The sequence below is a fragment of the Haliotis cracherodii genome, unplaced genomic scaffold (assembly GCF_022045235.1).
Source record: "Haliotis cracherodii isolate W230 unplaced genomic scaffold, xgHalCrac1.p SCAF_25, whole genome shotgun sequence".
NCBI lineage: Eukaryota > Metazoa > Mollusca > Gastropoda > Lepetellida > Haliotidae > Haliotis > Haliotis cracherodii.
In genome coordinates, this window is record NW_027266281.1 from 1,006,794 (window position 1) to 1,023,855 (window position 17,062).

At 40.3% G+C, this 17,062-nt stretch overlaps 1 protein-coding gene across 1 annotated transcript; it reads right to left on the bottom strand.

Moving 5' to 3' along the window:
- Positions 1-352: 352 nt before the first annotated feature.
- LOC139472597 (matrilin-3-like) lies at positions 353-16,486 on the bottom strand. Its single transcript, XM_071255059.1, has 7 exons — positions 16,460-16,486; positions 15,391-15,737; positions 13,605-13,624; positions 12,200-12,754; positions 5,392-5,472; positions 2,496-2,670; positions 353-791 (listed from the first exon to the last, which is right to left on the bottom strand). Exons 1-7 carry the CDS (start codon positions 16,484-16,486, stop codon positions 353-355), a joined length of 1,644 nt encoding a protein of 547 aa, XP_071111160.1.
- Positions 16,487-17,062: the final 576 nt, after the last annotated feature.

The window sequence follows — 17,062 nt, forward strand, 5'->3', positions numbered from 1 at the left end:
CCGATATAACCATTTGTTATATAAATGCTGTATATGTGCCTATAACGAACTACGGTTATTACGAACTTAAATGAGTGGTCCCTTCGAGTTTGTTATAACCGAAGTTTACTGCAATACTATAGATAACATCGGATGCAGACCCTTTACAATAACTGAAGTGAAAGTACAGTAAACTACGGTTATAACGAACTCAAAGGGACCACTAATTTTAGTTCGTTATAACCGTAATTCGTTATAAGCATATATACAATATAACTACAGCAAATAGTCGGGACAGAAAAGTTAGTTCGTTATATCCGTTAGTTCGTTATAAGCGTGTTCGTTATAACCGTAGTTTACTGTAATACAAATATCAGTTTGTACAAGTTTGTGAATGTCTGGTGCAGGTTTTGAGGACATCATCCCACAACAGGCCAGATGGACAGTTCATGAGGTAGGGTTTGTTCCAGTTGCAGGCTATGTAGGAGTCGCACCTCGCACAGGACTGGTAGTTGCCGTTGGGAAGAGAGGCACAGCTGGTGATACATTCCGTCTGTGTCAGATTGTTAGCTGTCGGTGAAACAGGACCAGTAGTTGTTGCTGTCGCAGGGATCGTCTGGAAGCAGGTGGTGGAGGTGTCCTCACAGGATTTACTGACGTCGTCCCAGTACTGGCCATTGCCCTGTTCAGCTGGACACGTGGTTGTGTGCGAAGACCCTCCTGAGCAGGTGATGTAGCTAGTGCAGGTGAAGCAGGATTGATACTCCCCATCTGCCACTCCAGTACAGCTGAATAAACAGGCCACACCCGGGCTGAAACAACAGGGTATATCTAAACATGCATGCCATATCTATTATAGTGAGTGAGTTTATGCTTTACGTCACATCGGCAATATTTCAGCCATATCGTGACGACATATCTATTATAGGCTATATGTTGCAATTTGCTATAAAGGCATGTATTAAACACAATCTTTCGTAAGTCATGTTTCTAATCATTAGTTGTGTAAAGTGAGGTATACATGTAAAGTCATGCATATATTTTAAGTCAGTTTAAACCACTTTTACACATGAAAGTCATGCATATATGTAAAGTCAGTCATGCATGTAAAGTCATGCATATATTTTAAGTCAATCATGCATATTAAGTCATGCGCACATGTACAGCCAGGTTTACACGTGAAGTCATGGATATATGTAAAGTCAGTCATGCATATAAAGTCATGCATATATTTTAAGTCAATCATGCATATTAAGTCATGCGCACATGTAAAGCCAGTTTTACATGTGAAGCCATGCATGTATGTAAAGTCAGTCATGCATATAAAGTCATGCATATATTTTAAGTCAATCATGCATGTAAAATCATGTGCACATGTAAAGCCAGTTTTACATGTGAAGTCATGGATATATGTAAAGTCAGTCATGCATATAAAGTCATGCATATAATTTAAGGCATTCATGAATGTAAAATCATGTGCACATGTAAAGCCAGTTTTACACGTGAAGTCATGCATATGTCTAAAGTCACTCATGTATGTGAAGTCATGCACATAAATTAAGTCAGTCACGCATGTAAAGTCATGCAATTATGTAAAGTCAGTTTTACACGTAAAGTCATGCACATGTCTAAAGAGAGTCATGCATACAATGCATGTTTCCTGTCAGCTACTTTTGCACTGAATGACATGTCACATTCGTTGAACAGTCACGGTTGATATTCGCCTTTCAGCCTCGAGTTCGGGTGACATTGTTCCTGTTGGAATTGTGGTATAGTTATTGCAGTGGGATGTAGATTTCCTCGCATTGTTTCAAGATGAAGATAGAGCCCAGCATGTTAGCCAAGTCACTGACTCAGCACCTCTCATTGTTTACCCCCAAAATGAATTGTTCTCTGCACGTGACATTGTCCTACAAAAATAGGCGGTTTGAAATAAAACTAAATTGTTCTGCTGTTCCTTAAATCAGACTGGATGTGGGAATCCGTGATTTTGTTGGTTAAAGTATTACACATCCTTTAATGTGCTCTTTACACATCAATCTTTAGGGCCCGTGGTGATCTGGTGTAGAATAGGTCTTCAGCAACCCCTGCTTGCCGTAAAAAGCCGACTGACGGGATCGTGTGGTCAGGCTCGCTGACTTGGTTGATACGTGTCATCGATCCCAATTGCGTGGATCGATGCCCATGTTGTCAATCACTGTATTGTCTGTTCCAGACACGTTTATTCACAGACCGCCGTCATATAGCTGGAATATTGCGGAGTGCGGCGTTAAACAACTCTCTCTCTCTGTGTCTCTCCTGTCTCCTATTCCTTCTTCATCTCTCTACCTGTTTCCCTCTCTCTCTGTGTCTCTCCCTCTCTCTCATTCCTTCTTCATATTTATGTCTCTCTCATTGCCAAGAACGTTTAAGACCTGCATCACCTCGTTTGTCGCATCTTCATTCTCTCAATCACCCCCCCCCCCCCTCTCTCTCTCTCTCTCTCTCTCTCCACCACCCCCTCTCTCTGGACTTACCTATTCTCACAGGTTTGTGACTGAGGGTTGTATAGGGCATTGGAGTCGCACTGGCGGATAGTTGAGGTGTTGCCATCACAAACAAGATATCTGTTCTCCCCTCCACAGTAAGCAAACGTGTTGGTTCCTGCAACCCCATCACAAGTAACTCGACACGTCCCGATAGAGGATGACCCTGTGGAGAAAATAGGACCATTAATATCATCAAGATGTTAAAATAAGCACAAACCTCATATTCAAACACTGTGATAAAGGCAATGTAAGTAAAACCATCGATATCGCTCCTATGTTTCTAAAATATATAAAAATATGTCACGGTGTTTTAATAAACATCATGACCAACGTCACGCTTTGACCGAGAACGAGGTCACACAATTAGCCATGTCACTAAGCCTGACCAACAGACCGACATGTTGCCTTTCACAGCAAGCATTAGTGTTTAGGGGATCTATTCTAACCCGGAGTTCATACAGGTCTATGTGATGTACGATATCTGATTTGCACAGTTTCATTAAGAAATATTGTATAGTTTATGAGTTCTACTCCGTCCAAGCACGAATAACGTTTTAATAACGATAGTTAAAACATTTTGGCAAAATGACGTAGAAATAGGGTGTCGGTAAGCAAATAAAGAGAGACACCTTTTTTTGCAAATAAAGAAATATTATGTACACATTTTGTAACATATCTTCCCAATTGAGGGACACAGTTGTTACTCATTCATCAGATCCTGACATTGTCAAGGGATGCAAAACTGCACTAAATTTATTTTGGCCTTGATGTACACGTGACACAGCCAAAATTCTTGGTCCCTGTGTACAAAGTAACCCCAGGAGTAATGTCTGTGTTATGTGTCCATCATTAAAGAAAGTTTTCACTGCATTAAATCCGGGTAGCGTAGTGGTTAAAACGTTCGCTCGTCACGCCGAAGACCCGAAGTTATGTTTTGACATCTTGCAAATCTTTGCTGTAGTAAGTGTTGATTGTTAATGGCAGCAAAGTGATTGAGGCCCTCATAAAATATATCTACCTACGCAGGAAGTGCTAATCAGAATCGCTCAAGGTTGGATGACATTGGGATAGACTATATCGTTGGAGAAGTTTCGGGAGATGGCAGTTTCTAGAAGGCTGACCGTACCTATTTAAGAGTGAGACTTACGTTTTATCTACTTGCACAGTCCCGATGGAATATCTATCTGACTACTCGCAGCACCATTCCGGATTCAAGGACGGAACAAGTGCCACGTTCATCTCATTTGAAAGTCCATATTCTGGACATTCGTGAGTGCCCTGGCCTTTGGCCTAAGGCCTGTTACTTGTTCCTGTCACATATTTGTGATTGTAAACCTTATCCTGTGTGTTTCGGGGCGGTCGGGTAGCCTAGTGGTTAAAGTGTTCGCTCGTCACGCCGAAGACCCAGGTTCGATTCCCGACATGGGTACATTGTGTGAAGTCCATTTCTGGTGTCCCCCGACGTGATATTGCTGGAATATTGCTAAAAGCGGCGTAAAACCAAACTCACTGTGTGTTTCAATAAAATGTGTTAATTAGTGTTGATCTAGATCTTGTGTTGTTATTTACTGACTTCACAATTAGTTTTGTATTTAGCGATTGCTGGATTAACCTTCGTGTTTCAACATGGGAATCACGTCACCGCAATACGACCTCATGCAAATGCATCAACACCTCAACAGAATGGTTAATGCATGTTTCTTAAAATGGTGGTAAATATATGTTTCTTAAAATGATTGTTACTGTATGTTTGTTAAACTGATGCTTAATATGTTTGTTGAAATTATGGTTAATATGTGTTACTTAAAATTAAGGTCACTGTATGTTTCTTCAAACCAGGGCTAATGTTTGTTGAAATGATGGTTAAAGCATGTTTGTTAAAATGATGGTAAATATATATTTATTAAAATGATCGTTAATGTAGTTTTTTTTGTGGAAAATGATGGTCAATGTATGTTTGTTCAAATCAGGGCTAATGCATGTTTGTTGAAATGATGGTTAATGCATGTTTGTTAAAATGATGGTTAATGCATGTTTGTTAAAATGATGGTTAATATATGTTTGTTAAAATGATCGTTAATGAAGTTGTTTTTTTTAAATGATGGTTGATAAAATGAGGGTCAATATATTTTTGTTAAAATCAGGGCTAATGCATGTTTATAAAATTATGGTTAACATATGTTTGTTGAAATGATGGTTAATGCATGTTTGTTAAAATGATGGTTAAAATGTTTTCAAATGATCGTAAATGAATGTTTGTTAAAATGATGGTTAATATATGTTTGTTGAAATGATGGTTAATGCATGTTTGTTAAAATGATGGTTAAAATGTTTTCAAATGATGGTGGGCGGTCGGGTAGCCTAGTGGTTAAAGCGTTCGCTCGTCACGCCGAAGACCCAGGTTCGATTCCCGACATGGGTACAATGTGTGAAGCCCATTTCTGGTGTCCCCCGCCGTGATATTGCTGGGAAATTGCTAAAAGCGGCGTAAAACCATACTCAATTACAATTCAAATGATGGTAAATGCATGTTTGTTAAAATGATGGTTAATATATGTTTGTTAAAATGATCGTTAATGTAGTTTTTTTTAAATTAGGGTTGATATATGTTTGTCCATATGATGGTTGGGGCGGCCGGGTAGCCTAGTGGTTGAAGCGTTTGTTCGTCACGCCGAAGACCCTGGTTGGAATCCCGACATGGGTACAATGTGTGAAGCCCATTTCTGGTGTCCCCCGCGGTCATATTGTTGGAATATGGCTAAAAGCGGCGTAAAACCTCACTTACACACTCACTCACTCGCTCACTCACTCACTCACTCACTCACTCATATGATGGTTAATATACGTTTCGTAAAATCATCGTAATGCAAAAGAGGGAATTTACCTTGCAGAGCTGTGGCAGCACACGTGTTCGTGGGTCGATTGCATGTTTGTGAGGCCGTGCAGACTGGCGAGCAAGGGTCACCTGGAAAACACAACCAGTGCCACACAGAGGACATGAGCTGGAATTTATGTTGGAGGCTGAATTGTGTACAAGCTTAATACATACGTTTTTTGTCTCAGAATCGATATCCGAAAATCTGTATTAACAATACACTTTTCAGACCACCTAGTCAGTCCGGGGAATCAAATGGACGGTTCGCAAAGATGATTGGCATTGAAGGAAGGGAGTAAGTAAAAGCCAGTCGACTGCAGCAGGAGTGACACGCTCGCACGCACACGCTCGCACGCACACGACGACCCCCCCCCCCCCCCAATATATATATGTTCCTTGGGGCCAATTCTAACCCTGAATCCACAAGGGGTGAGAAAAAACAAAAGCGACTTACCCTTTCACCTGAACGATTGATAAGGATAGGACAACGTGATTATGCATTCTCCGAAAAAGAAGAGGATATTTGAAAAATGAGAGATGATTACAAAAATACAAAGATGTGTAATGGTAATGGGTGGATAAGATAAAGGAAGCAAGAAAGAAAGAGGACGATGATAACAGGTCATGCTCCCACGATTGGTCAAATATTCGTCCATGCGGCGTGGCATTGTTCGAGTCAGTCTCCTAGTGACCTTTTGAGGGTCTTGACCACTCCTCTTGCAGTGCCTGGCCCAGTCCAGCTAACGAGCGGGTGGTCTAGCCAACGAGCGGGTGGTCTTTGATGTTTCCCAAGTTTCTATGCTCTAAAAGCCAGCGTCGTCTTAATTCAATACAGCCTTAGCGCTGTGCCACACGTGCTCTATGGGGGCAAGGTCAAGACTGGCCATTATATTCTGACGATGGTGAGCTGCTGGTGGTAGTCAGTTACGATATGAGCACGGTGGGCACGATCGTCATCGTTTTGAATGACAAAGCGTGGACCAGCACAGCCCGCAAACGGCATAGCGCTATTCTGTTGTCTCGGTCGTACTGTCCGGTGACCCTTCCATGGAAAATATGCAGTGGCGTTGTGGCAGTCAATGTGATCCCTCATATCATTACAGGCTCACTCCCAAATATGTTACCAAAAGACGTTAAACGATGGTACTTGTTGTTACCCTGTCTGGCGCTCGGCAGTCAGGATACTGTGTCTGCGTGGGGTATTCATGTTAAACTGCGGCATGGGATCTCAGTGAGCTTGCACTATAAATCGACATCAGTCCGGGCTAGTACAAGCAGCCACACAAACCCACACACGTACATGTACGTCGCTATACAAGTGCAATAATCTTGGACGCGAAGTTAAACCCCATTTCACCTCACCTCACCCAAATATTCCATGTCTGACGTTGGCGTTCGCCAGACGTTCGTTAGCAAGGCCTCCAGACGCGCCCACGCCTATCTAGAAAATCAACTACACGAGACCATCGGTTTCTATGCTCGTCTGGATGCAAAACAACCTTAGCACTGTGTAGTTACGGCCCAATGACCGATTCCGTAAAAAATATCGTCCTTCTCTCGCTTCCATGGCATAAACATTTTGAAAGAAGGAGGCGTTACACAGTACCTGGGAAGCATTGCCGTATAATCTCAACGATATCATAGACATTCCAGGATGTTCGTTTGTTCAGTTTTTAAAATTTTAATCGAGAACTGTGTCAACATATTTGTCAAGAGTATTCTGAAATTGAAGTCGCCAGGTTGAAACGAGTGACGTAAAGTTCGAGAAGGCTGCTTTCTAATTGGCTGATGTCAACTTCTTGTTAGTCCTTTCAGTGGTCGTTCAAAGTTTGAGAAAGGTCGTTCTGATCCGTCATGGGATGTCCTCAGATCTTTGCATAGTGACAGCGAGAACTTAGATCTGATTTTAATGAGATTAGCCAAGCCCCAAAACAACATAAAAAATACACATGTGGCATATCAATGAAACAAAAGAAACAGACAGTGCCTGCAAATATATCCTGTTTTTGCATGCAATCCTGGGGTGTGATACTACTTCAAAGGTTTACGGTATTGGACAAGACGTTGCACTGAAAACGCAAATAATTTATAAATGCTGCATCTGTATGTGACAAACATTCAACTGATGTCACCAAGATCGAGACTGAACATACAGGGAAAGTTTTACTTTGTCTATTCAAAGATGAAATCAGACAAGCACTTGACAACTTGAGAGGAAAGGTTACAAAGAGCTGTACAGTTGTGGATCCAAAAGGCTACCCCCAACACCTGGAGCAGCCAAGTATCACAGCTTCAGGGTTTACTTGCAAATACAAGAATGGTAGAGAGGTGATGAAAAACTAAACCCAATAGAGTGGTTTACTTGCAAATGCAAGATTGGAAGGGAGGTGGTGAGAAACTAAACCCAATGGAGCGGTTTACTTGCAAATACAAGAATGGAAGGGAGGTGGTGAGAAACTAAACCCAATGGAGCGGTTTACTTGCAAATACAAGAATGGAAGGGAGGTGGTGAGAAACTAAACCCAATGGAGTGGTTTACTTGCCAATGCAAGATTGGAAGGGAGGTGATGAGAAACTAAACCCGATGGAGTGGTTTACTTGCAAATGCAAGATTGGAAGGGAGGTGATGAGAAACTAAACCCAATGGAGTGGTTTACTTGCAAATACAAGAATGGAAGGGAGGTGGTGATAACAATGTGTGAAGCCCATTTCTGGTGTCCTCCGCCGTGATATTGCTGGAATATCGCTAAAAGCGGCGTAAAACCATACTCACTCACTCACTGTTAGACAATTAGCTGATAGCACAAAGCTCATTTTAAGTGCTTCTGACTATGTGTATTAACCCAATGTCAGCCGCATCAGTCAGCATCCTTGTCTGGTCGTGCAGAATGTTCACAGCTGACACATGTATTACACCCTATGCTGCACATCAGTCCAACTTTCTTGCAACTGCATATTGAACTTTTGCACCTTTCTTACATTTCTCACCACCTCCCTTCCATTCTTGTATTTGCAAGTAAACCACTCCATTGGGTTTAGTTTCTCATCACCTCCCTTCCATTCTTGTATTTGCAAGTAAACCACTCCATTGGGTTTAGTTTCTCACCACCTCCCTTCCATTCTTGTATTTGCAAGTAAACCACTCCATTGGGTTTAGTTTCTCATCACCTCCCTTCCATTCTTGTATTAGCAAGTAAACCATTTGCTATTTTACACAAAATGTCTAACTTCAAACTGATTCATCGTTACATCCCTTCAGAGATTTGTAAAGAAAGTCAGTTTTTATCCTCAGTTTAACATTTATGAAATATAATCCACGAAAATTTGTATTTTTCAACTTTTGTCTAAAGTATTAGACAAAGCAATTTATATATTGTTTGATAAAGACATATTATGATTTTGACTCTGACATACTCCACGCGTGCGTGTATGTACACCCAGAGGGCTCATCCTGGTATGCCAAGGTCTGTACACAATGTAAAAATGGTATTGATTTGTTACGTGAAACACTGTGTGATATTTTATCTAAACATCATTGTAAATATGTGTTACAAGGTGGTGATTTTAATTCTAGAACTGGTATAAAACCTGACGATGTAGCACACGACATATTTGAACACAGCGAGGGAGATACGTCATGGGATTTTATGTTTGACTCTTTCAACAAAGAGCGATTTTCTTTAGATAAGTGTATAAATACCCTCAGTAAATGTCTACTAGATCTTTGCTCAGTCTTAGATATTCATTTTTTCAATGGAAGATGTGGAAAAGACACAAATATTGGAGACTTTACATACATTGGAGCAAAAGGTACAAGTGTAATTGATTATGTAATTACTTCGCCTCGCTTATTTGATTATATAGTTGATTTTGAAACCGAATCTGACCACCTACCCCTTTTCATTAAGCTGAGGAGTTGTAATAGAACGCGAACTTCACCTGATAATAACGCAAGCGCAAATAGTAGCTATATGTTTGTTTGGGATGATAATGTGTTAACCACATTCAGAGAGAATTTACTTACAGACGATATCCAAAAGCTTCTAGATAAATGTTTCGATTTTGTATTTTCTGATATAAACAAAAGTGTTAATTCTATTGCAGATGCTCTATGTGTAGCCGCTAATAATATGAAGTCGAGTTAGAGAAAGGGTGCTAGGAAATCCATGGTTTGATAACAAGTGTGAAATGCTTAAAAAAGAAAGATGTAAATATTTAAATAGATTTAGAAATTGCAAAAATGAAAGTAACCTAAAAGAATATCATGCCGCTAGAAACGAATATACTGCCATCTGTAAATATAAAAAAAATGAATATTTAATGGAGAGGAAACAAAGGTTACAGAAAAATATAAATAATTCAAAAATGTTTTTGTCAGAATTAAAAAGCATGAATAAAAAACACAAAAAAAACACGAATAACATAAGTATTGATGACTTGTATTGTCATTTCAAAAATATGTATGACATGTCACATCAGAATGAGAAAGCGTCATTTTTAGAATGTAATGATGATGTAAATGAGGACGATAACAACGACGAAACTGATGAAATCGAGGCTGATATCCCTGATTCCCCAATTACGAGAGAAGAAATTTTAGAAAGCATCGGACAACTTAAGTGCACTAAATCATCTGGCATTGATAATTTAATGCCTGAATTTTCAAACATTCAGCAGACCTGTTAGTACCATATCATGAACTAATATTTAATGTCATTTTAGAAAAAGGAACCTTTCCGAATTCGCGGTCGGTGGGAATAATTGTACCTCTCCATAAGAGCGGGAATATAAACAACACTGATAATTATAGGGGTATAACTCTTTTGAGCATTTTTAGCAAGATATTTATTTTTATTAATAATAAAAGATTAGTGTATTGGGCTAGTACAGTGAACAAAATTGACGAGTCACAAGCTGGATTCAGAGAAGGCTTTAGTACCGTGGACAACCAACATTACATTGTTTAATACAAAGATACCTTAATAATAAGGGTGGAAAGTTTTATGTAGTTTTTGTAGATTTTTTTAAAGCATTTGACTCTGTGCAAAGAAATAAACTTTGGAATCTTTTTAAGACCCATGGATTAAGTTCTAAAATGAATAAATTGTTATGTAGCATTTATGAAAATATATAAGTCTGTGTTAGAAATAACCAAGTTATTTCTCCTACATTTTCAGGTCATTTAGGAATACGACAGGGTTGTATCTTAAGCCCGTTCCTGTTTTCGTTTTTCATCAATGAATTTGCAATGCAAATATATAAAAATTGTTCCTATGGAATTCAACTACACCCAGAAGAAATACAATTGTTTTTACTTTTGTTTGCAGACGATATTGCACTATTTTCAACTACTATTAAAGGTCTACAGTCACAAATTAATGAGTTAGAAAAGTATTGTAATGAACGGAAATTGAATGTAAATAGAAATAAAACAAAAATTGTTGTATTTAAAAACGGCGGTAATTTATCAAAATGTGAAAAATGGTACTATAAAGATAACCATTTGGCGATAACAAGATTTTATAAATATTTAGGAGTGTATTTTACTAACCGTCTTTTATGGACATATCATGTAAGCCAAGCATCCTAACAAGCTCAAAATGTATTTATTGGTATACAACGAATTGCATGTGGTCTAAACCTTGATTATAATACACTTTTCAAATTTTTTGATGTAAAAATAAGTCCAATTATATTGTATTGTGCGGAGATTTGGGGACTCTCAAAAGGAGATGCTATAGAAAAGACTCACTTGTAAGTATATAAGAAATATTTAGGTGTAAAAGTTAATACACCCGGGGTTATGGTTTATGGTGATTGCGGTCGTTATTCACTGTATATTTTTGCATATAATAAAGTTTTAAAATATTGGTTAAGAATTGTATATATGCCTTTGTATATATTTCCAAAAAAGTGTCATAATATGTTGTTGTTGTTTGATTCAAATGGTAAAAGTGAGTGAATGAGTGAGTGAGTATGGTTTTACGCCGCTTTTAGCAATATTCCAGCAATATCACGGCGGGGGACACCAGAAATGGGCTACACACACTGTACCCATGTCGGGAACAAATGGTAAAAGAAACTGGGCAACTGGTGTTAGAGAACTCTTATTTGAATCTGGTTTTGGTAATGTTTGGTATGATCAACGGGTCAATAATACTGCTGAGTTTATCCAGTCACTGAAATAAAGACTGAAAGATATTTATTTACAATCATGGAATGTTTCATTAGCATTATCAAATAAACACTTTTATTATAAACTTTTTAAATCTTACATTTATAGAGAATGCAATCTCGTTGATATTACCATGCCAATATATAGAAAAGCATTGGCAGGGTTTCGTTGCATGTCGCATGATCTACATATTGAAACAGGCAGATATATAAATACCACACGAGAACAAAGAAAACGTAACATGTGTAACTTAAATAAAATAGAAGACGAGTATCACTTCCTTATCAGATGTCCATTATATTTAGAAGTAAGAATAAAATACTTACCAAAATACTATTACAGTGAAGCAAACATATGTCAATTTATAAGTTTATTATAATGTGAGAGAACAGAGGTTGTAAAGAATTTATCGATGTTTATTTATCATGCTTTTGCCCATAGAAATGCAATTCTTAACTGTTAATTAAATATTATCCATGCCAGAATAAAATGAGCACATTTATAGTGTATATATGTGGGAGATAATTTATTTCAATTTGATGTTCTATTGTAATGATTCAATATGTTGAATTGTATTATGTACTAAAGGCCTGGGGCCTCTTGAGTACGAAATAAAGATTGATTGACAAAGAGGTGACTTACATGTGGTCATTGCAAGTGTATCAAGAAGGGAGGAGATAGTTGAGAAATCATCAACCGTGAACACATGGTCAGCAGTGGGGGTAGATGCAATGGCTTCAACCTCCGAGGTGTCTGTAAGACCTATTCCTACGGCGAACACCTCAGCTATTCCTTTCAGTTGAGTAGCTCGATTACTTGTTGCCACAGCATTTCGTGACAGCCCCACTGTGAACAGGATTGCTACATTGTCTGCATTAGCACGGTCCCCATCTTCCGTAAATATGTTTGTTCTTGCCTCGAGGAGAGCGGCGGCTGTGTTTCGAGATGAGTCTCCTCGGTCGATATCCAAAATAGCATCTTTCAAGTCGCTTTTGCTACTTTGGTAGTCGTCCAGTTCTATCTCCTTATCGCCCGAGTCGGAGAATGATACTGCTCCAACGCGAACGTTTGCGTTTTGAATAGTGAACGTATCTACAACATCAGCTACAAACTGCTTATAGACCACGAAATCACTCGCGGTGATGCTGGTAGATATGTCAAGGATGAACACGACATCCTTTCTGGCAGTGCTGCAATCTGAAACATGATGCACGATTGTAGTGTTACTTCTCCAACTACAGTAAAGTACGGTTATAACGAACTCAAAGGGACTACTCATTTTAGTTCGTTATAACCGTAGTTCGTTATAACCATATGCACACCATAACTACAGCAAATAGTCGGGACCAAAAAAGTAAGTTCGTTATATCCGTAAGTTCGTTATAAGCGTGTTCGTTATAACCGTAGTTTACTGTAGAATGAAAGCATCTTAGATCTCAATACTGTACTCTTATGTAAAGCACCACTACACAAATACATGTATAGAATGACACACACTCCACACAGAAACACACACGATCACACACACAAACACACACGCAGATACACACAGACTCAATCACAGAAACACACACACAGAAACACACAGACTCAATCACAGAAACACACAGACTCAATCACAGAAACACACACACAGAAACACACAGACTCAATCACAGAAACACACACACAGAAACACACACACTCAATCACAGAAACACACACACACAAACACACTGACTCACACGGACTCACTCAACCTCACGTAAAACATACACACAAACATGCACACACGCAATCACACAAGCAAACCTACACACAAACACATACTCACACCTCACACAAAAACTCACAAACAAAAACACACAAACAGAAGCATACAAATTCACACACACTCACACACACAATATCACAAAGAAACACATACAGAAACACACATAAAATCATCAACAAACACAGACACACACTCATACAAACACACACGCACACACACACTCACATAAAAAACACGAAATCACACATACATACAAACACACACACACACAATCACATAAACACATACTCATACCTCTCACACACACAAACCGACTACACATACAAAATGAGACACACAAGTAAAGCATCACAAAACAAACACACATACAAAATGACACACACAAGTAAAGCATCACAAAACAAACACACATACAAAATGACACACACAAGTAAAGCATAAAAAACAAACACACATACAAAATGACACACACAAGTAAAGCACCACAAAAAAAAACACACATGCAAAATAAGACACACAAGTAAAGCATCACAAAACAAACACACATACAAAATGACACACACAAGTAAAGCATCACAAAACAAACACACATACAAAATGACACACACAAGTAAAGCATCACAAAACAAACACACATACAAAATGACACACACAAGTAGAGCACCACAACACAAACACACATACAAAATGACACACACAAGTAGAGCACCACAACACAAACACACATACAAAATGACACACACAAGTAGAGCACCACAACACAAACACACATACAAATGACACACACACTCACTTACACACACACACACTCAGACACACACACACACACACATCCACACATATATACACACACTAACTAACTAACCAACTAAAATTAGATGGGGCAGTGGCCCCGTCCCTCCATTAATATAAGCATACACACACATTCTCTCAAACACACACCATCACACAAACATAAACACATAAACACACACATAAACTTCCACTCTTACATATACGTTTACACTAACAAACAGACATAAGCATACACACAAACAAAAGCTCATAAACACACACAAACACACTAAAATTACACACAAACACACACACACAATTCAAAAACACAATCACAAACACACAAACTCATTCACACACATTTATACACTCACACTCACTCAAAGAAAATCTCACACACACTAACACTAAATCACGCCAACATCACACACACTCACACACACAAAATCACAAATACACATACACACAAGTGAACACAGGAAATCACACACACACACACGAAAACAACATACACAAACCCATACATATACCTCAAACAGACAAACAGATACTCACAAAGAAAAAGACACAAACACACACACACAGACACACACAGACAGACACACACACACAACACACACACACACACACACACACACACACACACACACACACACACACACACACACACACACACACACACACACACACAATCACACACACACAATCACACACACAATCACACACACAATCACACACACAATCACACAATCACACACTCACACACACACGCACTCAGACACACACTCATAAACTAAACTTAGATGGGGAAAGTGGTCCCGCCCCTCCATAAGTACAAGCATACATGCACACGCACTCACACACACACACACGCACGCGCACGCACACACACACACACGCACGCGTGCACGCACACACACACACACACATAAACAAACACACACACACATAAACAAACACACACACACATAAACAAACACACACATTCACAGACACAAACACATATAATCACACACACAAACGCACACACAAACACACACACACTCACACACATTCCCTCTCTCTCACACACACCATTCACATTTCCTACAGTCCTGACGACAGATCTGCAGATGATATTGACCTAATTGAGAGGGGATTGAGGTATGCTGGTTTAGGTCCCGATAATACACATGGCATAATTCGGTAAATTTAGTCTGTTGGAACAACTCAATGCCGATTGTGTCATCTATGATCGACATTATTGTTCGGCTCATTGTTTGGCCCATTGTTCGGTCCATTGTTCAGACTAATGACGTAAACATACCTTGGGTAGCTGCTGTTGTAGGACTGGTTGTAGGACTGGTTGTAGGACTGGTTGTAGGACTGGTTGTAGGACTGGTTGTGGGGCTGGTTGTAGGGCTGGTTGTAGGACTGGTTGTAGGACTGGTTGTAGGACTGGTTGTAGGACTGGTTGTGGGGCTGGTTGTGGGGCTGGTTGTAGGACTGGTTGTAGGACTGGTTGTAGGACTGGTTGTAGGACTGGTTGTAGGACTGGTTGTAGGACTGGTTGTAGGGCTGGTTGTAGGGCTTGTTGTAGGGCTTGTTGTAGGGCTGGTTGTAGGGCTGGTTGTAGGACTGGTTGTAGGGCTGGTTGTAGGACTGGTTGTAGGGCTGGTTGTAGGACTGGTAGTAGGGCTGGTTGTAGGACTGGTTGTAGGACTGGTTGTAGGACTGGTTGTAGGGCTGGTTGTAGGACTGGTTGTAGGACTGGTTGTAGGGCTGGTTGTAGGGCTTGTGGTAGGGCTGGTTGTAGGGCTGGTTGTAGGGCTGGTTGTAGGACTGGTTGTAGGACTGGTAGTAGGGCTGGTTGTAGGACTGGTTGTAGGACTGGTTGTAGGGCTGGTTGTAGGGCTGGTTGTAGGACTGGTTGTAGGGCTGGTTGTAGGGCTGGTTGTAGGACTGGTTGTAGGACTGGTTGTAGGACTGGTTGTAGGACTGGTTGTAGGACTGGTTGTAGGGCTGGTTGTAGGGCTGGTTGTAGGACTTGTGGTAGGACTGGTTGTAGCTATAGGGCTGGTTGTAGGACTGGTTGTAGGACTGGTTGTAGGACTGGTTGTAGGACTGGTTGTAGGACTGGTTGTAGGGCTGGTTGTAGGGCTGGTTGTAGGACTGGTTGTAGGACTGGTTGTGGGGCTGGTTGTAGGACTGGTTGTAGGACTGGTTGTAGGGCTGGTTTCTGTACAAGTGCTTGACGTTAGTACGCATGTCTTCAGATCATCATCCCATACAAGAACTTGTCCGTCAACTGTTGGACACGGATTGTTAAAGAGAACATTTGCAATGCATATTATGAAACCAGTGCACGTATCACACGACTGATAGGTGCCACTCACAACTCCAACACAGCTGGTTACACACATCGTTATAGTTGTAGGACTGGTTGTAGGACTGGTTGTAGGACTGGTTGTAGGACTGGTTGTAGGACTGGTTGTAGGGCTGGTTGTAGGGCTGGTTGTAGGACTGGTTGTAGGACTGGTTGTAGGACTGGTTGTAGGACTGGTTGTAGGGCTGGTTGTAGGGCTGGTTGTAGGACTGGTTGTAGGACTGGTTGTAGGGCTGGTTGTAGGACTGGTTGTAGGACTGGTTGTAGGGCTGGTTGTAGGGCTGGTTGTAGGACTGGTTGTAGGGCTTGTTGTTGGGCTGGTTTTAGGACTGGTTGTAGGGCTGGTTGTAGGACTGGTTGTAGGGCTGGTGGTAGGACTGGTTGTAGGACTGGTTGTTGGGCTGGTTGTAGGACTGGTGGTAGGGCTGGTTGTGGGACTGGTGGTAGGGCTGGTTGTAGGGCTGGCTGTTGGGCTTGTTTCTGTACATGTACTTGATGTAAGTGCGCATGTCTTCAGATTATCATCCCACACAAGAACTTGTCCGTCAACTGTCGGACACGGATTGTTAAAGAGAACATTTGCAATGCATATTATGAAACCAGTGCACGTATC

Bases quoted from the DNA above. Each gene is read 5' to 3' on its own strand.
- LOC139472597 (XM_071255059.1), bottom strand. From the start codon at position 16,486: ATGTGTGTAACCAGCTGTGTTGGAGTT. The intron at 2,671-5,391 runs GTAAATTCCCTC...TTTTCTCCACAG, and splicing joins TGCTGCCACAGCTCTGCAAG to GGTCATCCTCTATCGGGACG. The intron at 792-2,495 runs GTAAGTCCAGAG...CTGTTGTTTCAG, and splicing joins TCACAAACCTGTGAGAATAG to CCCGGGTGTGGCCTGTTTAT.